This window comes from Tachysurus vachellii, chromosome 23 (assembly GCF_030014155.1).
Source record: "Tachysurus vachellii isolate PV-2020 chromosome 23, HZAU_Pvac_v1, whole genome shotgun sequence".
NCBI classification, from domain to species: domain Eukaryota; kingdom Metazoa; phylum Chordata; class Actinopteri; order Siluriformes; family Bagridae; genus Tachysurus; species Tachysurus vachellii.
In genome coordinates this window covers 7,516,595-7,537,309 of record NC_083482.1, presented here as the reverse complement: position 1 = coordinate 7,537,309, position 20,715 = coordinate 7,516,595, and the positions used below count along the sequence as shown (strand labels likewise).

Below are 20,715 nucleotides of genomic sequence, written 5' to 3'. Positions count from 1 at the left end.
AGGAAGACGTAAATATTGCAACAAATAGGGACACTGGTTTTGAGAGTGCAAAAAGAGGCTGAGAGATTAAAATGCAGGTAATGATGACATGGATAAAAGATTCCAGATGCTCACCCAGGAACAAAAACAGTCTCTACTCAATGTAGTTGAGCCGCAGGAAAACTAAGTAACCCCTCTCTGCAACACCTGCTAGCAGCAGTTCATAAAAAAGATGATGGACTTTATGTATGTGCTAAAATAAATGACATTAATGTCCAGGTGGGGGCACGGTGGCTTAGTGGTTAGCACGTTCGCCTCACACCTCCAGGGTCGGGGTTCGATTCCCGCCTCCACCTTGTGTGTGTGGAGTTTGCATGTTCTCCCCGTGCCTTGGGGGTTTCCTCCGGTTTCCTCCCCCGGTCCAAAGACATGCATGGTAGGTTGATTGGCATCTCTGGAAAATTGTCCCTAGTGTGTGTGTGAGTGAATGAGAGTGTGTGTGTGATGGGTTGGCACTCCGTCCAGGGTGAATCCTGCCTTGATGCCTTGATGAGATAGGCACAGGCTCCCCGTGACCCGAGGTAGTTCGGATAAGCGGTAGAAGATGAATGAATGAATGAATGAATAATGTCCAGGTTTATTGGATACTGGAGCTAAGTTAACTGTCATACCTACATCACTGGTTAACAAAATCAAGTTTCCATGACTCAGGAGCACATCTCCGCAAATGGAGCAAGGGGGGAGATATCATTGACACCTACAGAAAATGATGAAGACAATCACAAGTGTGAAGAGATTGTGACCACTCAGGAAACAGATCAGCATATCAAAGAAACACCACTGCATAATCCTGACCTGGTCCTATTCACAGATAGATCTTGACCTGTGAGCTAGGAGTAAAAACAGCTGGGTGGGTTGTGACATCAGACACAGAGGGTTTGTTGAAAAGGTCGATGCCACCAGGTACGTCAGCCAACAAGCAAAACTTAAGGCTCCGATGAAAGCATGCAAACTAGCCTGAGACATAACAGCAAACATATATGCAGACTCTAAATATGGCTTTGGAGTTGTTCATAATTTTGGACAGTTGTGGAGACAGAGAGGATTCATGAAGGCAGCTGGATCCCCTATAAAGGATGTACAACTTGTTAAAGAACTTTTAGAAGCTCTTCGCTTACCAAGTCACTGTTCTGAAGGCAAAAGCACACACAAAAGGCAAAACAGCTGAAACTACAGAAGAAAGGTGTTTGGGGAAAGCAGCATTAAGACCACTGGAAAAAAAGAAACAAACTATTTCAGATATCAAACAAATGCAGAGTAATTCAGCAAGAGAAGAAATATGGTCATGATGATAACATCCGGCGATATGGCGCACAAACTGTTGCTCCTAAATGTCTTCTTCCCTAACTAGCTATACAGATTCACTCACTAGGCTGATTTACAGGTTCAATCAGGTGTGGTGGAAGTTTCGCACACAAGTACGGCATGTGACTAAAAACTGTGCCATGTGAAAAGAACAATCCAGGAGCCAGAATCAACATTCCAGCTGTGGGAACACCAGCTTCACCTGGTCCATTCAGACATCTTCAGATGGACTACATAACATTGCCTAAATGTGGGAGACTCCAAGACATGCTTGTCATAATAGACAAATTTTCAAGATGGGTGGAAACATTCCCAACAAAAGATGCCACAGCAACACACACTGCTAAAATACTGGTGAAGAACATAATTCCACGGTGGTGTCTACCAGAACACAGACTCAGACCAAGGAACCCACTTTACAGCTGCAGTATGCAAAGACTTATGTAGAATGTTAAATATTCAATGGTCATTACACTGCCCTTACAGACCAAAAGCGTCAGGACAAACAGAGGACAAACAGGATCATAAAAGAACGCTTATCAAAACTTCACCAGGAAGGAATGTCCTGGCCTGAGGCCCTATCTACAGTACTCTGCAGTATTCGAGCAACTCACAAGGAAACTGGACTAAGCCCTTTTGAGATCATCACATGCTGTCCCATGTCTCTGCATGGCACCTTCATTTGGGGGTGGGTGGGTGGGGCACAGTATAGTCCCTGGACAATGGGTAATGGTTCATAAACCTCAGCGATTGCCATTGGAGGCCAGGTGGGAAGGTCAATTTCAAGTTCTTTTGGTCACTAATTAACTAGTTAAAGTATATGGAAAAGACAAGTGGACTCATGTGAGCCATGGCAAATTAGCTAATCTACCTAGAGATGAGGGATATGCAGCATTAGTGTTTGAGAGTCCAGATATGGCTGGACTAAAGTTTTTAGTCTTTACCTTGTAGCCTGAGCATGAAGATTACACCATCACTTATAAACACTGTAAAGTCCTGCCCAAAAAAAGGGGACAGTAATAACGGTTTTATTAATGGCGGTTTTGGGACAAAAACCTTTACATGCAGCTGGTTTTATATACATTTTGTTTTTCGGCATTTTATTTATGTGAATTTAACATTCTTGTTGTAAATCACGGACGCCGTTTTCTCCAAGCTAAAGAGGCGGGTGACTTCCAGCGTTCGGTTCAAAAGCCAGCATCTCTGATGGTATGGGGTGCATAAGTGCATACATTATGAGCAGCTTGCATGTTTTGGAAGGCACTATGAATGCTGAAAGGTATATAAAGGTTTTAGAGCAGCATAATGCTCCCACCAGACAACGTCTATGTCAGGGAAGGCCTTGTGTATTTTAGCAGGACAATTCAAAACCACATACTGCAGCTATTACAACAGCTTTGTCATAGAAGAGTCCGTGTGCTGATCTTTCACCTATAGAGAACATTTGGTGCATCATTAAACTAAAAATATATCAAAGACAACCACGAACTCTTCAGCATATGGAAACCTATATCAGGCAAGAATGGGACCACATTCCGACACCAAAACTCCAGAAAGTCATAACCATGATGCCAGACATCTTCAAACTGTTTCGAAAAAAGGAGGAGACGCTTCACTGTAATAAACATGCTCCCGTCCCAACTATTTTGAGACCTGTAGCAGGCATCAAATTTGAAATGAGCTCAGTTTGTGGATAAAAGTGTAACATTTCTTCATTTTAACATTTATATGTTATCTATGTTCTATTGTGAATAAAATATTAGCTCATGATTTGAAAGTCTTTTTGCTTGAATTTTATTTAAAAAAAAAAACGGCCCAACATTTCTTGGAAATTCAGGGTGCAAGTAAAAGTCCAAGTAAAAGTCATCACTCACGTGGGGTGCTGCATCATTCTCCTCCTCTGAGCCTCCATTCTCTGCAGAAGGTCATGCTGGTGGAGCCTCTGCACAGCGTTGGGGGCCAACACAGGCAGGTGGTGCTGCAGGGCCTGGTGCTCGGGGGCCAGGTGCTGTGGCAGGGGTGCAGCAGAACCTGGGAGGTGGTGGGTGGGAAGAGAGGGAGCAGGGGCAGTAGGCACAGTGTGACCTGGCCCATGAGAGGGTAATTGGGTATGGTAGGGGAGCACGGGGTGAGGAATGACGTATTCACTTTGTGGAGGTGGCTGAGGAGGGGGAGGGGGGTTACTGTGAGAGTGGGGGCATGAGGAGGAGGACTGATGGTGTAAAGAACGTGCCAGAGAACCATCTGCAAGGACAGAACACGTGCACAAAGATATTCACAATATGAATTTGAAATTTTAATATATACATGTTTTAATTCAGAACATCTAGCTTACTTCAGAGATATAGTCTAAGCAGGTAGAAATCTGGGATACATATTAAAGAAACATATCAAAAGGTTCTTTGTAGTAATCACAAACAAAACAAAAAAATTTAAGCACTAAAGAGGTTGGTTGCAGTCTTCCTGAGCTGCATTTGTGGGGTGAAGAGTCTGAATTCTTACTGCTGCTGCATGCATGAGCAAACATGAGAGAAAAGAACTTGCCAAATATAAAGATGAAAGCAGAAATGAAAATGACCGATAAAAAGGAGAGCGAGAGAGAGAGCGAGAGAGCGAGAGAGAGAGAGAGAGAGAGAGAGAGAGAGAGAGAGAGAACATGGATACAGGTAAAGAGTGAATGAGAAGGCAGGTGCTGTAATGTGCAGCTATTATCCCTCTAAACACAGGCCCACCAGGGAGGCAGCACACTCATTCATATTCTACATGCCTCTATTCTGAGGAGAAGCAGCAATTAAAAATGACTGCTGGCCACATTCTACCTGCAGCAATTAACACATTAAACACCAGGTGCTTTGCCTAATTACCATCAGCACTGGAATCAGGTACGAGTGCAAATCTCAGCTATTTCTTACCACCCCTCAGAGAAATGTCTACATGCAGAACAGTATCCTGTATCCAGTATTCCTGAAAAAAAGTCATGCACAATTTGCCTGTACATCTGTACTTTCTGCACTGTTCTATTTACTGGTCTGACTAGAAATTCTACCCCAGTACAATAATATTTACAATAATCCATTTCTGTAAGTTACTATACTATAGTCTTTGACTAGATACCATATCAATACCACAAGACCATATATTCTAGTGCAGCTTCATTATTGCAGTGATTTAGTTTGAATACCAAGGCTGAAGACTGAAATCTCAAAACATCACGAGCCACACTGTCATGTGTTCAACTGCAAAAAATAACACATTTTCATCCACTGAACGGATGTAGACTGGCACTTACAGGATGGATGCATGTAGTGCCTGCAGGATGAAAGCTGAGACTGGGGCTGTGGTTGGGCGACCATGGCTGGGCTGAAAGTATCCACCACACTAGGCTGGCTTGGACCTGGAGTGGCCTGGGAAACAAAAGCAGGAGGCCGAGAGGTATTGCCTGGACAGCACGGGTCAAAGGCAGAGGTGCTGCTATAACTGCTACTACTAGAGCCACTGCTACGTACAGCACTGCTACTGAGATCCACAGGAAGGGTCTGCTGGGAAAGAGAGAGAGAGAGCAAACAAGAGAAAGGAAATGTAAAATTTAGAAATGCGAAGAATGCAACACAATAAGGTCAACCCAGGTACCAGGTACTAAAGAACCATTAAAAAAAAACATCTAAAACGAATCTAAAATAATACGTTGATGATGAAGGAGCCGGTAACATCTTAAAATTGGATGTTCTGTATCGCGCTATGAGGTGGCCCATATCTAATCCCATTTAATGCTTTGATGTATAAAACATGAGTACGCTTCACACAGCTCTCTCCTGTCTGTGCATATCTGAAGAGTGGCTGTGGGCCCCATCATCAAAAGATTCACCATGCTTCACCTAATACATTCCACATGGAAATTATGCCATCTTACTAATCCTGACGGCTCCCTTTTATACAAACAGCCTAAAACTCCCCTTGCATCACTGAACACTGGGCTCTGACAAAGGAGCAACTACACACAAAACCCTTGAAGGGTAGAGCATTATCAATATGTTTTAACCTGTGGACCAACTGTGATCCACAATGATTCTGCCAAAAATAATTATAACCATGTACACGCTTCAAAATTAAAAATACAAATTATTTTCCCCCCAAATGGGTGAATAAGGATTCAAGTTAATACGATTTTCAATTAACTGGTTTAGGCTACAAGGCAATGCGTTGTCTCTTTCATTTAATACAACAAAGGACCTGACAATTAGCTCCATGTGAATTATGTAGAACTCGGCTGTTTTTCCAAGTGTGGCTTCAAACAAATGCCACCATGATTGTTTTCCCACAACCGCCCCAACAATATTACCATGGAGTCTTAATTTTTCATTACAGAAAAAAAAAAAAAAACTCATGAGAACTTTTAATTCATTTTCAAAGGGCTTTAATCAAAGGAGAGAAAGGAGAGTAAGCAGTGGGGACACTAACACTGCGGTGTTAACCGTCTTCTCATATGTCCTTTCTTCTCTTTTATTGTTATACGTGGGTTACATTCATTACTTATAAAAGGTAATACATGTGAAGAGGTGGTTCTAAGTATAAATAAAGCAGCAGGTCAGGAAACCAAGTGAAATTCTAACTGCATTTCATTCTCTACTTTACGTTAGTTCGGTGCAAAGCAGCAGTGCAGCTGGTATATGTTGGTTCTGGTGTTAGAAGTGTAGGTTGCGAAAAGCTGTAAAAGGTTCAAAACTTCGGTTCTAAAGATGGCTTTGCATCGTGATTTTTATTCTTTTTGTGCACTAATTGCTTGCGTTGTAAAGCTCCACTCCTAACTGGTTTAGCGTAACACAAAACACCCATTTCATGCTATAATAAACCACTAAAACTCGACGTCAAAAGCACAGACTGGGATAAAACTGCTGCCAACAAATCAAACATTTCACCCCGTTCATTTGACTTTGGATGCAGTTACAATGATAACTCAAAATCTTAAAAACGCTGAATATCAGGCAGCAGGATAATGTAACATAATGCCTTCATCACATAGTGACGGAGGCATAACAAAATCACACTTCCTAAATCATGCACACTCACTGCACAGCAAAAGTTTGGCTCACAAGCTGTACTTAGTATGCAAGCAACAAATAAGAGGGTTTAAATATATAGACCCATTGTACCTGGTCGTGGTACTGGGCGCTGGTGCTGACCCCTGCACAGGGAACAGGCATGACACCGGGCCTCTCCAGGGGGCAGCTGGGCTCAGGGAAAGGCAAAGCCGGCGGCACAGTGCCTGCATGGTGATGGTGGTGATGGTGGAAGTGATGCGAGTGGCCGTGTGAGTGCTGAGATCCAGGCTGTAGAGGGCCGTGTTGCTGTGCCTGTCCAGCCTGCATGCACCCTGAGAGTGAGTGATTCAGGGAGAGGTGTCCAGATGAAGGGCCACTGCAAGGAGAGTGCTGAGGGCAGCATGACGGCAACCTGGGCATTGCAACACCACCACTCTCACCAGATGAACCTCTCCTATTGTCTTCTGTTGAAACATCAGAAACACACAAAAAAACAACAAAATATTAGAATAGTGTTCTTTTACTTAGGCATTTCTTGGGACAGAGGTGCAGCTACTGTACTTGTCCAGCACAGAGGCACTTCAGTGAAAGAGATAATCTGTGCAGAGTCTGTGTTTTCACACCATCCTGCAACACAGGCACCAATGTGGGAACAACTGGCATAAAGGCCACACCCCCTACTATGTTTTAATACAGGTTCTGGACGCTGAAATGGACCCTCCAAGAGAAAACGCTGCCTGAAATTTAACCTTTAACAAACTTTTCATTTTAAACAATTTTCAATTAAAGCCTAGTTAAAGTCAAGCGAAGCCCATCATGCCTTATTTTATGCACTACACTAAGATGATGATGATGAGACCCCACACAGAAATGAAAAGGTGAAACACTGTCCAGCTTCTCCTCACCTTCTGTAGGAGTGGTGGTGTTGCTGGGCCCTGGGGCTCCACTGTGGACCTCCATCGTGCTGTCGGGGGCCACAACAGGGCAGCTAGTGGAGGGGCCTGGGGCATCCTGGGAAGGCTCTGAGGTAGCAGCAAGGAGGGAGGAAGCAGAGGAGGCGGAGGAGCTGGCAGGCTGCAAGCGCACACTGTCAGAAGTGGTTGGCACGACTGAAAGATCTGAGGAGATACCCAAATACATGCACACACGTGCACAAAATTAGAATATTATGTGGATGTGTGTTTCCAAACCAGATTCATGCCTTTAAATTGCTAATTTGGATATGAAACTCAGTGCGTGTATATTTGGAAATAAAAGTGTGTGTGAGTTAGACTTGCATCAGTGGCCAGGGACCCCAGGAGGATTGCTGCTGATTAACATTCCACAATGAGCATTCCATCTGCTTTTCATATTCACAAATTAAGTTCTCCTCCTCAAAAGAAATGCAAATCCGATGCCTTTTTTCACCCCGTGCCCCCCACCCCAATACACACACTTTCAACTAGCAATCAAATATGAGTGACTGAAAATGATTTTTCTTTTATTAACCTTCATCCTAGGATCATGTGACTAAATAAGGTGAGACACACACACACACATACGCACACACACACTCAGAACCCTCTTTTATCCAGAGTGGCAGCTTAATTGGTTTTAAAAGCACAGCTCATTCTGGCTCAGAGAGCACAGGCAGCTTGCATAACAGACAGACTTCATTATGCTGGCTGCAAATGAAATTAAGAATATACACAATTACCAACCAAGAACATCACAGAAACCTTTGGTTATAGCAAACATTACTTCAGCTGCTGAGGCTATTTATAGTTTATACAAAGATACAGATAAATATCTATTATCTACTTACTAGTAGCTTACAGTGCAGGAATAGTCATGACTAAAGAACATTCACACAAGTCAGGGAGCGATGTGCTCATTCAACATTTTATACATTACGCCAAACCATATCGTAGTGTTTCACTTTGTGTAATTGTTGAGTAAGCACAGCTGGGGTAAAGGGAAAAGATGTCTTTTATTATTGTTTAAAAATGATATTTTCCTTCACTGTATCCTTACCGTCTTCATCCACAGTGAGATCCACTACCTCGCTGGCACTCTGTCTGAGGGGCTGGATGACCGTAGAGAGACGATGGCGTCCTCGGCCCTCCTGAGCCCGACTCTGAGAGCAACTCGGCCCCCAGTGCATTCGGCCATGACCCCCTACTGACCGCGGCCTTGAGCACAAACAGAAAATAATCACGTTAATCAATGACCAATCGTAGTGCAACTGTCGAATAACACTGAGAAATAAATTCACATGAAGTTAAAGGATAAAAAAAAAAAGTAACGATAAAAATGTGCATTTTAGCTGCGATATAGAATTATTGGACAACGTAATTAAACAAATAAATAAAATTATGACAATTATTTAATAAATAATTATTAAATAATAATAAAAATATAAAATAATAAAAGCCGTGGGAGCCATTTGGCAGACCTTAGATTTTAACTTACTCAGATTTAATTGTCTGTTTTAATTTTCGACACTACATTTCGACAAGCATAAAATGTTTTGTACTAGATGAATGATATGGCTATTATAAACATATGTTCATTCAGAAAGATATACCTCTTGTTCATAGTTTGGCAGTATAGATGAAATATGGATAATTACATGTATTGAAATAAAACAGCATGATATTAAATTATCTCTGAAATTGCTTTATATAAAAAAAAAAACAGAAAAAAAAAATAAAATTCTCCTTGCATTAGAAATTAACAATGAACATGAACAAAGGCAAAATAGGAACAATCTGAATACAAATTATTAAATTGAAATATTAGAGCACTATTCAACTTCAGGTTTTATGAATTCAGCTGTACCACTGTACTTTTACCTAAATTAACAGAGTGTGAACGATACTGTTGATACGTACTAAAGTTTGTTGCGCAATTCTTGCTGCAGGTGGTGATAACACAAGCGACTTAATCAGTCACCTCAACAGAAAACACTTGCTTGTAATATCAGGAATGAATGCAATTACAGTCGGATTAAAGACCGTCAACCGGTCAGTGAAACCGTAAAGCCAGAGCGTCAGACTTGAGTCGAAGAGGCGTTTTGCGGGAGGCGAGTGTATGTGACAGGAAAAGCAAGTTGTGGAACAAAATAACGAATATAATGACAATTTGCCTATGCAAAGAAAGAGAAATATTATTGTCCCACTAAGACATCATTAGAGTCCTCTGTTTTAAATCATGGCTCTAATCCCTTCTTCCTGGATGATCTGTTTTTGCCATTTCTATTTATTTTTAATAACGTTAAGTTTATATAATGTAATGCTAGACAAAGACAAACCAATAATGTACAGAAGAGAAACCCTGCTTATTAGTGTCACCTTACAGAACACTGTGAACGTGCGTTAATGTAGCCAGCATTCTGATTTTGTATAATGTTTATTAATCAGCACAGCCAGGAGCAGTGAGTGTGAATGATTCCAGTGTATCTTAATATACCGTCAAAGCAAACACACAAAGCATCCAGTGACAATGGATTTAAATTCCACAGGAAAGGGAAAAACCTGCATTAATCCAGAAATAACATGAGGCGTCATGGCAAATGTCCAAAATTCTCACTTAATTGGGATTAATTCTGTAGAGACTGCGAAAATTGGGTAGATGTGCATAGGGACTAAATCCATAGGAATGGCCCAGCAGCACTGGCTGTCATAAAGCAGGGCATTATGGGAAGCAAAGAACAGAGGTGTAACTCAGTAAGGGCTTTGGGGGCTTCATGCTCCCTGTCTAGAGACCTGCAAATCTCCCTGGCTCCCAACCCTCCCACCTAGACCCGTAACCTTAGATTGCATCATTAAAACATCAAAACAAAATGATTACCAACAAGTGCACAGGGCCTCGGGGAGGCGCCAGGAGACCACCAGTGTGTGCACGGATGTGATATGTAAAACAGCAGTTGAAACCAGGCTATTAAAACCAGCACAAGTTCTTATTAACACAGCAACATAAATAACTAAGCTGAATTGCAATCCTCAATAACACTAACATTTAAAGGTGGGGTCTCCGTTGTTTGAGAAATGCTTCAGAAAACTGAGTCGGGCCACCAAACAACAAAAAAAACAAAACTAACGTGTAGCAGAATGAGCAGAAAGGGGCGTGTCTTGTCAATATGTGTTTAGAGAGTGTTCAGTGCGCATGTGTGACATCAGCAGAAAGCGGTTTTAACATTGACATGGCGGATAAAAACAGAGAGAAAGCAAAGAAAGGCTTACGATAAGGCAAGAAGTAGAACCCGTGTTAATATAGGATCAGCTTTCCAGCGCTGGAGAGAACTGAACGTCTTCCGCGTGAAACAGAGATAAACCTTACACGGTAGAACACACAGTACTACAAAAACACATTTATATTACCATAGTATTACTCACTGAGTTCACTTATTGATAAAAATATATCCTCGGTCAGCAGCCCCCAACAGGTTCCACCATAATACTTGTCTGGGTTATACTTGGGTTATACTTGTCTGGTGTATGTGTGGGGCGGAGCTATCAAAATAGGGGTGGGACCCATTTGTGTTAGGGGCGTTTATGTTTTGTGATTTCAAATGTCAACATTGGCTTTCAAACAACGGAGACTCCACCTTTAAACTGGAGTATAGATGTATACTGTGCATGTGTGGCTGAAACAGTCAGTTGACAAAGCTGCTCGACAAACTGATACAGCACTAAGAGAAACCTCCCCGGGCATTTTGTAATAAGAAAGACAGGCTTCTTCAAAATTCTGAATAAGTTATAATATGCAAAATCGGGAGACAAAGCAGGGATAAGAAATCAAACAGAGGAGTGTATACAAAGTATTTCGTGAGGTTTTACGGCCACTTAACGTAACGTGAGATAGAGCATCGCTAGGTAGATACTCAGTAAGACTAGTTACTCAACACCACTGCAGTGTTGCTAAGATCCCAGCGAAAGGGTACCACCTCCTGGGAGGAGATTCTAATTACCCACAAGTAGACCTGGGATTATTTTGTAAATACCTGTTTACCACTTTGGTCTTCTGAGACTCTGGTGAGAGTGGAAAACTGTAAACACAGGCACTGGGGGAGCTTCCTAGGTGCCAGCGTGGTCGGTACACTACCCCCAATACCTTCTACTGGTTGTTCGTGAATTCTTAAGGTTAAAGTTCACATGAATTAATTATTACTTAAACACCACAAGCTTTCGCATCTCAGGCACATGTCTGTAACTGTACCTTGCAGGTGAAAGATTAAAGATTTTAAGATTTTTTTTCTTAAAAAAACACCCAATTCACTATCAGGTGCAGAAGATTTGTTATATATCTGTTGATGTATATATATGTATTCCCTGTTCTACCTGGATTTGATATAGTTGCAGAAATACCAATGAGATCACGCGTTTCATCCTGCGAGAAACTGCGGTTAGATTTTATGATTTGGAAAATGAATAATTCTGGAACAAATTACCTTTTGCCCTTGACTACCAAGCGCCCTCAGTAACGGTCCTGCTCAAAGTGACCCGATTATGACGCATTAGACGAGGCTCTGTACTGTGTCCAGTTGTTAGTAAGTGTTATTCCATAATACTGATGTGTACATCCAGGCTTTGATGTATTTGCAATATTTGCAAATGACAAAACCTTATTCTGTCCAAATCCTGTACAAAATATATTATCCAAGCTCTTATTTCCAGCTTGTTCTAGTTAAGAGATATGATTAAAAAATTAGTTTTGAATGCAGCAGCAGTTTTTTGCCTTTCTCTAACCTCTTTTTGCCCTGTAAACAATAGATTAAAATGACAGACATACGTGACTCGTCTTGCTGATATCTGACCCCCCACACCCTTAACAAACCACCCCAGTCCACCTGGTCAACACAGAAAATGGCTGCCATTCTCTGCATTCTCAGGCAAGTCAGGGCAACCGGAAAGAATAAATAAGGCCCCTCTCTCTTGCTGAAATCCCTGTTCCCAGAAATGCCTTTTCTGAGAATACAGTAAAGCAGCTACAGAGAAAGTGCAAGAAAAGGAGGGGCAACATAGAGCTAGAAAAAGAAAGAGTTCTGAGAGAAAAATGACAAGCATGTGGGTGTGGGAGAGAACCGAGAACGCTAGAAAAAGAGAAATATATACGATGAGAAACAGGAGAGATCTTTGGCTATGAAAACATTGGAGCAACCCAAGCTACTGTATCAGTATCAATGTTTAAATTGCACAAAACTAAAAGGACTGTCTCAAATCACATACTGTACCACACACTGTTGGCCTTCTTAGCACGTTTGTGAAAGACATCATGATCCTGGTTGTGCGGATAAATAGTCCCAAACAAGTGGGCTTGCACAAGCTCTTTAGCAGCGTTTTACAAAGCACATCCTGATCCTGACATCCTTGAGCAGAGCTTAGGTCATTTTTTTTGTTCAACCAATCATACCAACTGGCTTCCCTGTATGTCATAACCATAATAATTTGCCTTCATGTTACCTTAGCTGCTAATAAACCAGGCTAGATCATAAACAAGCTCATATTCTTACAGGTGGGTTCATGTAATAATTGGCTAGTTTAATAAAATGTTCTTAGGTAAAAATAAATCCAGTTAATCTAAACTATATATCAAGATCAACAAGCCTAGACCTCGTCACTCAGGGAAAGTATAAAGAAAGTAAAAGTGAAAAATGATATAAATGCTAAACATCCAGTTTTAAGCTCAGAGCATGTTATGCTTTACAGTGATATCTGTCAGAGCTGTCGAGCTGTTGTCAGTCAAGAATTACACAACACAAACATGCATCTCCATGCCACAGAGAGGCTTTGGGCACAGCCAGAGTGACTGTGCTGACTGGCATTATCTATTAAACACAGTGTAGTTATAACAAACCTGTACACATGCATTGATAAATCCAGCAGATCTCCTCAATCTAACTTAACATATTTTACGAATATTAAGAATAAGCCTATATTGCTTGGCGGGTCTTTCATTATCATTAATCAATGAGCATTTTTCACTTGCTTTTTGTCAGTCATTAATCACTCACACTATCGATAACACATTCATTCAAATATATACATGGTGTATAACATTCATTCAAATACATAGATCCATTTGTGCTCTATAAACACACACTTAAAAGCTCTTTGCCACATACTGCTTGCCTACATTCCTCAGACAACGAGGAGGATCGGCATTCAGATCCACTACCTAACCCCAGTGGTCATATCTTCTGCCACACACAAGCATGCGTGAACACGCATGCGCACACACACACACGGTCGCACACATCCTCCCTCCCCCATAGAAACGAGAGCGTACAGAAGTGCACCAGCACGATGGGGCTGCCTACCATGTTATCAAGAATAATAGGATTCCTGACCTTTACAAAAATAGGCAAAAGAGTCGATGATATTGAAATAAAGCCTGAGTGTGTGTGAGAGGGAGTGTGTGTTTGTGAGTGTGTGTGTGTGTGTGAGAGAGAGAGAGTGAGTGTGTGTGTGTGTGAGAGAGAGAGAGAGATGTGCCACAGAGGGGGAGGGGAACACAGTAAACAAGCCAGAGGCTCATCAGGGCTGCTGAGTGGTAGAACTGGCTGCGGTACAGGATCTGGGTAGAGCTAGGTTCTGTTAAAGCAGAGACGGAATGTCTTAATTGTTGGTCTTATGACAGCAGCATGCAGGAATTTATAACATCCATCAATGTATCGTGTAATTTTGGTGTAAAATTAGGGCGGGACCAACGACCAAAAGGTCACTGGGTTTCTATTCTATTTATATCTATTCTCTATTTATAATTCAGATGATTTGTCTTTACCTTCCAACTCCATAAACATGTGCATCAAGGCAATAAAGTAATAGTTTCTCTACCCTATATACTGCGTTACCTGATTCACCCAATCCCAGATAACTCCCAAGAACACAGTCATGTGAGGAGTATTCCATTTAGATACAGCCTTGTTAAATGATACAAGCAAATAGTGCTTAATATCGCACACAATATTAAATGCCGTGACAAACACACACCGGACGGCCAAAAGCTTGTGGACGTGGTTTATGGAACGTCTTCGTATTTTGATGCATTATATTTCACGTTCACCAAAACCAAGGGGTTTAAACCTGTTCCAGCATGACAATACACCCTTAGGGACATCACATGGTCCATGAAGACCTGACTTGTTAAGGATAGACTGAAGGAACTCAGTGCCCGGACCTCAACCTCAATCAACACCTCGATCAATGTAGACTGCATCCCAAACCTTCTCGCTCAACATCAGTGCTTGATACTCTTGCATTTACATTATTTGGCAGATGCCCCATATCCAGAGCAATGTACAAAAGTGCTCCATCAACATGGGCGTAAATCTGTTCTGAGGATTTATAGCACAATTAAAAAAATAAAATAAAACGATAAAAAAAAGCACTAGTTTAAGTGGATCAGTTAACATTAGACTACACAGATGGCCTCTTGAATTAAATTGCACTTTCATGTGAGTAATAATATTATCTGTAATGTTTCATTTGTGGGAATTTGAGAAGCATTACCTCACTGTTCCAGGTTGAATCATGCTTGTCTTCCGACAGGTTATGTCATGATCTTCCCTATCCAGGTTTATAGCTCTATCATTTATTTATAGTCATATATTTTATCTGTCTTTCCAGTCCGATCAGAAAAGATCAGCATGTGCTACCTGAACCAAAAGAACCCTACTTTGCATGATCATACCTTCGGTCTTCCAACCAGGATCTATTGTTTACCCCAGAGTCGAGGCTTAAGTGCGGGGGAGAAGTGCAGGGGAGATCGTGCTTTTTGTATTGCTGCCCTCAGGCTCTGGAATGCCTTGCCACTGTCCATTAGACAAGCCTCTTCTCTTAATATTTTTAAGTCCAGGATAAAGACATTTTTATTTTCAAAAGCATATGGCTGATGGGATATTTGTATGATTTTTCTGTTTGTTTGTTGTGTGTTTTTCTGTTTTTATTGACCTAATGGAAAGCACATTGGTCGACGATTGTCATTGCCATTGTCACACAAAGGGCTGAAAGAAGTTTTTAAATAAACGATGGATCTTGAAGAAAAGCCTTTTCTCATTTCAAAGTTCATGACATGAAGCATCTACATAATTCCGTGTGGGGGAGTAAACAGATTAATTGGTGTAAAAATAATCTTTAGTTGCAGCCTTAGACATTAAAAGGTAAATGAACTGGAACGAATATATTTTAGTACAAATATTTTGAATGTGGCACTTGCAACCTTGACTCTTAATGGAAAGAAAAGCCACAGATTAATGTCAGAGTTATCAGGGTGTTTTTTTTCCCTTTTTTTCATTTCCTGGTAGATGGTAGTTGGTACCTAGGTAGTTCATTGGCTGATCACAAGCTGGTTACCACAAGCTTCTTCAATACTACAGAATTACACATCTACCAGGAAATGAAAAAAAATAATAAAAAAAACACCCTGATAACTCTGACATTAATCTGTTTGTCCCAGGATTACAGGCTAATGTTTTGACCGCCAACATTTCTAAAATGTTATTAATTTATACCTCTTCAGTTTTTCTTGTTTGCGATGTATAATTCACTGTTGAATTATAAGAAGTGCACTTCATGTCTTTTTTCTTTTTTTTTTTGCTTGACCTATTTTTTTTATTGACATTGCACAAATGAAAACTTGGGCCACTTTGAACTAATTCTGAACAGGGAAAATTTGAAGCTCTGTACTGTTATTGCAAACACCATTAACAGCAGCAGCGCTTCAACGGTTAAGCCTCTGAGTTACTGATGGTGTGTTCAAGCCCCAGAGCTCACTGTTTGGCTCTCGAGCCCTCTGCTCCAGAGACGCTGTACCGTAGCTGACCCTGCGCTCTGACACCAACTTCCCAACATGCTGGGATATGCAAAGAAAAGAATTTCACCATATTGTTCGTCAGTGTCAAATAAAGGCATCTGCTTGTTGGTTATTTCCCCCCCAAACACATGAACATTTAATTAGAAGGAAAAAAGGAAATTTGGGTGTATTTGGATTTTGAGTGTTCAATAGAGGGGTGTTTAATTAATTCGTTTATTTTGGACAAAGTATTGTTTTGCATGGTTCTGAGATACCTCACACACAAGGCAACAGATATTCACTGTGTGTGTGTGTGTGTGCGCATGCACAGCCCGATCCTGTGAATATCAAGCCAAAATTCCCTCTATAATTTCTGTTCCAGCAAAAATGTGAATCTTTTAAGATCAGATCTGTCAGTCTAGTTACAGCCTCCAGAGACAAAAACAGGTCCAATCATGGAGGCAAAAGACATAAAACTGCAGCGTTCATCTAGGGTGTGACCAAGTGACTATGCTGGCAGGACTGAGGAGAGACACAGGCCATTTCTGGGAATAGTGACGGAGATAATACAATAAAGCTGTTGAAAATGGTTCTAGGGTCCACAAACAAGCACTCAATATCAATAATGATAATGAGTCATAGTTGGGATCAGTACAGCATGGAGAGAATAATTAAGACAAGACACATAAAAGTGAGACTTTTATGGAACGCTTCAAGATAAGGTATTTTTATTTAGCCTCTCCTAATAATTTAACAGTTTAGTGAGTAGAGGCTGAATGTACAACAAACAACATAAATAGTGGCTTCTTCAAGAAAAGAAGCTTAACCTGGTGTTTAGATCTATGCAACTACTCATCAAGAGAAAAATCAATCCAATGTAGAGCTTTAAAAGGGCCTTTTTACACCTGGTCACTTCATGTGTTTTCTCTGATCTGATAACTATCTGATTTGTTAAAACTGTTCCATTTACATTAGGCCACATAAATGCGTCTTTGCCTTAACACGCTTTGGTGTTTGCGGTTTTCAGAACGCAATCAAAAAGAAGACGAAAAATCTTGTTGCGACGGTTATGCTACAAAAAACAGCATTTATTGTTTGCTGCATTTTCTCTGGCAGCAGCAGTGCATTTTAAGACCCAATGAGACACCTCGGTGAAAGATCACTTGCGAGTGACGTACTTCCGTTTGGGAGGAGTATAGCGCTGACGTATGTGGCTTGAACAACCACATTCATTTACACCTGTCCAGTTTCATCTGAAATGCGTTCCAGACCACCTCCTGAAATGGGTCTGAACCATCGGATTTATATCGGTCTCAAACATTTCGGAGGGCATTTAGACTTGGTCTTTTTACCATCGGATAGCTATCTGATCACAGAAAATGCATGAAGTGACCAGGTGTAAAAAGCCAGAGCTGAGAGAGTCTTTAAGCTGAACACGTGGTGGTAATTTAAAAACTACCTTGTGTTCTTCATCCACCTCATTTTAATACGAAATGTTTTGACCTTTATTATAATCATTTCATCATTATAAGCATATGCTAGTAACCAAGTTATTTGTTTTGTAGTAATTTATTTCTTTTGAATCCGAAACACAATGAAATGGTAAAATACAAATGACATTTGTAATACTGACCAAACAAATTCAGATGAGTTTAAAATCCTCTGAAATACTCCAGTAATAATTACTTATCCAGCCCAAATAAAGCTTCATCAGGTTGAGTCTGTTTGGTTAATGCCATGGCTGTCATTAGCTTTTGCTGGTAGATTTAAGAGCTAGCGTTAAGGATACAAATCCTATATCATGGCCTTTAATGGGGCTAAAGATACATGTGTTATAGCTTTGAACATACACATTACTGGAGGACTCACTAAACAGAATTCACCAAAAAGCATGGATATAAATGTGTCTACAGTTTTAAAATGTCATTTTAGGTTGAATAGCCATTTAGCCAGACACCTTCTTCTCCGAACTGCAAGACTGACCTTGGCACTCTCTGAAGCCAGCCTGTCAAGAGACACAAAGACCTTGTTCTATCTATAATGCTAAAAGGAGAGCAGTCTGCTAGAGAAAGAAAAAAGACAAAAAAAAAAAAAAAAAAATGAGAGCGAGAGCGAGAAGGGGGTACTGGGGAGTGAGGGGAAGAAACACATTAGCACCGACTGAGCTTGACCTTGTAGTCCAAGGCAACAGCTGGGAGAGCCACGAATGCCTACACACAAGTGGAGCCTGTCAGCTTCATATCAAGGCCTGTATATTTTCTCAAAGTCCTCACTCTGAGCCCCAGATACAATGAGGACCAGACACAATTATTTACATTATCAAAGGGCAAGCAAGCTACAATTTATGCTACCTAACGATATTTTTTTGTTTTTATTTTTAGTGGCTGAGGGCATTTGAGTTCATTTGCAAAAACTGCATACTTTGTGCTACAAAGCAAGCTGACGCTTCAACACTCCTGCCAGCCCACTGAGAATGTAGGTAGACTAGAATAACCCTTACTACACAAAAAAGGGAGGGGAAAATAAGTAAAAGCATTTCAGTATAGGCAACGAAGTTATTAACTCACCTGTAGGCATCGCCTACAATTTCTACTTCACTGTCAGTGGAAGTGACGTTGATCTCCTCGCTAGCAGGAACCGGGGGTGCAGGAGTAGCTTCGATCACCACCACGTCTTCATCCAGTGCACCTGATGGACAAAAAACCCACACGTCTGATTATTGCTACAATAAGAATACAATATTTGACTATTGTGTTTTCGTCTGTGTGTTCAGACTAGAATAGTTTTATGGTGCTGCACGACATATAAACAATGTAATTTGAGAGTGTTTTCGGGTAAGCTTACTCAAGCGGTACAGAAATGTCATCTGTAAGTCAATCAATAATGGCATAAAATTAAGATTTCAGTACTTCAATAAAAGTACAAAAAGTGGATCTGAGTTTAGAGTAGCTTGCAGACAGAAGTGTGTTGCTGATCCATGACTTGGTGTAAGCAGGCGTCATACTTTTTTCAAATTAAAATAAAATAAAAAAATGCTGACATGTGATAGAGTTAATATCATGGCGGTGTTTCAATTCTCTTAAAGGGTGTTCACTAAATTAATATATTGCAAGCAAAAATAACATTTTCTGCCTCAAGTCAGCTTTAATAATGAGCAAGGTATTATTTTAGAGTGATTTTATAAGATGATTGTCCAAAAGTGATCTGCTCAGTGATCAGAGCAGTAGGTCAACAGATCAGTGATCAGAGCAGTATGTCAACAGATCAGTGATCAGAGCAGTAGGTCAACAGATCAGTGATCAGAGCAGTAGGTCAACAGATCAGTGATCAGAGCAGTAGGTCAACAGATCAGTGATCAGAGCAGTAGGTCAACAGATCAGTGATCAGAGCAGTAGGTCAACAGATCAGTGATCAGAGCAGTAGGTCAACAGATCAGTGATCAGAGCAGTAGGTCACCATGTAAAACCTAAACAAATAAAAATGGAAATTGCAACAAAGCAAAGAGAGGCAAAGCAAATGCTGAGCAAATCTGCTCTGTGTTTGCTGTTACAACAACCTCATTAAAAAAAAAAAAACACCATATATGTGCGACAAGAGATTCCTTTTCTCATATAGTTAGATTTGCTTTACACTTAGTCATGCCTGGTCTAAGCTTGGCCATAAAGCCAGCGTGTATTCCGTCCAAAGTACAAATGTAGGGCGTGCAAAAGCTGCACGTCGCCACTTCACTGTTTGCAAAAGCTTGCGTTTTCATTGTGACATCTCTGTTTCTGGCCTCTGATTGGCTGCCTGTCCTGCCTTTTTTCTCCCATGAGTTTAAGGCTAGTTATATTTTGCATTTGTGGCAAACAGATGTAGTGGCAAACAACATGCAGTTTTTAGATGAAGGTTATTATTATTAAGGGAAAAACAAAATCCAAACCTACATGGCCCTGTGTGAAAAAGTGTTTGCCCCCTAAACCTAATAATTGTTTGTGCCACCCTTAGCAGCAAGAACTGCAATCAAGTGTTTGCGAAAACTAGCAATGAGTCGGTTACAACGCTGTGGAGGAACTTTGGTCCACTCATCTTTGCAGAATTGTTGTAATTCAGCCACACTGGAGGGTTTTCGAGCATGAACTGCCTTTTTAAGGTCATGCCACAGCATCTCAATAGGATTCAGGTCAGGACTTTGACTAGACCACTCCAAAGTCTTCATTTTGTTTTTCTTCAGCCATTCGGAGGTGGACTTGCTGGTGTGTTTTGGATCATTGTCCTGCTGCAGAACCCAAGTTCGCTTCAGCTTCAGATCATGAACAGATGGCCGCACATTGTCCTTCACTGTCAGTCGGGTCTTATTTAAGTGATTTCTTGCTTGTGGCAGTAATCGGACCTGGATGTGCCGGTGGTGGTGGTGGGGTGGTTTGGCAAACACACAGGGCCATGTGGCTTTGGATTTTGTTTTCCCTTAATAATAAAAACATTCATTTAAAAGCTGCATGTTGTGTTTACTTGTGTTATCTTTGACTAATATTTAAATTTGTTTGATGATCTGAAACAGAATGACAAACGTGCAAGT

General features: G+C 40.9%; 1 protein-coding gene across 2 annotated transcripts in view; it reads right to left on the bottom strand.

Annotated features, from left to right (window-relative positions):
• rnf111 (ring finger protein 111) overlaps positions 1–20,715 on the bottom strand; it is a 44,477-nt gene that overhangs the window by 10,224 nt on the left and 13,538 nt on the right. Inside the window, exons 3-8 of one of the 2 annotated variants that reach the window (XM_060859717.1) lie at positions 18,725–18,845; positions 8,397–8,554; positions 7,289–7,501; positions 6,495–6,847; positions 4,634–4,883; positions 3,219–3,588 (exon numbers count right to left, since the gene is read on the bottom strand). In XM_060859717.1, the coding sequence (XP_060715700.1) occupies positions 3,219–3,588; positions 4,634–4,883; positions 6,495–6,847; positions 7,289–7,501; positions 8,397–8,554; positions 18,725–18,845 (1,465 nt within the window). The remainder of the gene's footprint in view (positions 1–3,218; positions 3,589–4,633; positions 4,884–6,494; positions 6,848–7,288; positions 7,502–8,396; positions 8,555–18,724; positions 18,846–20,715) is intronic. The other variant, XM_060859718.1, reaches the window with a different exon arrangement.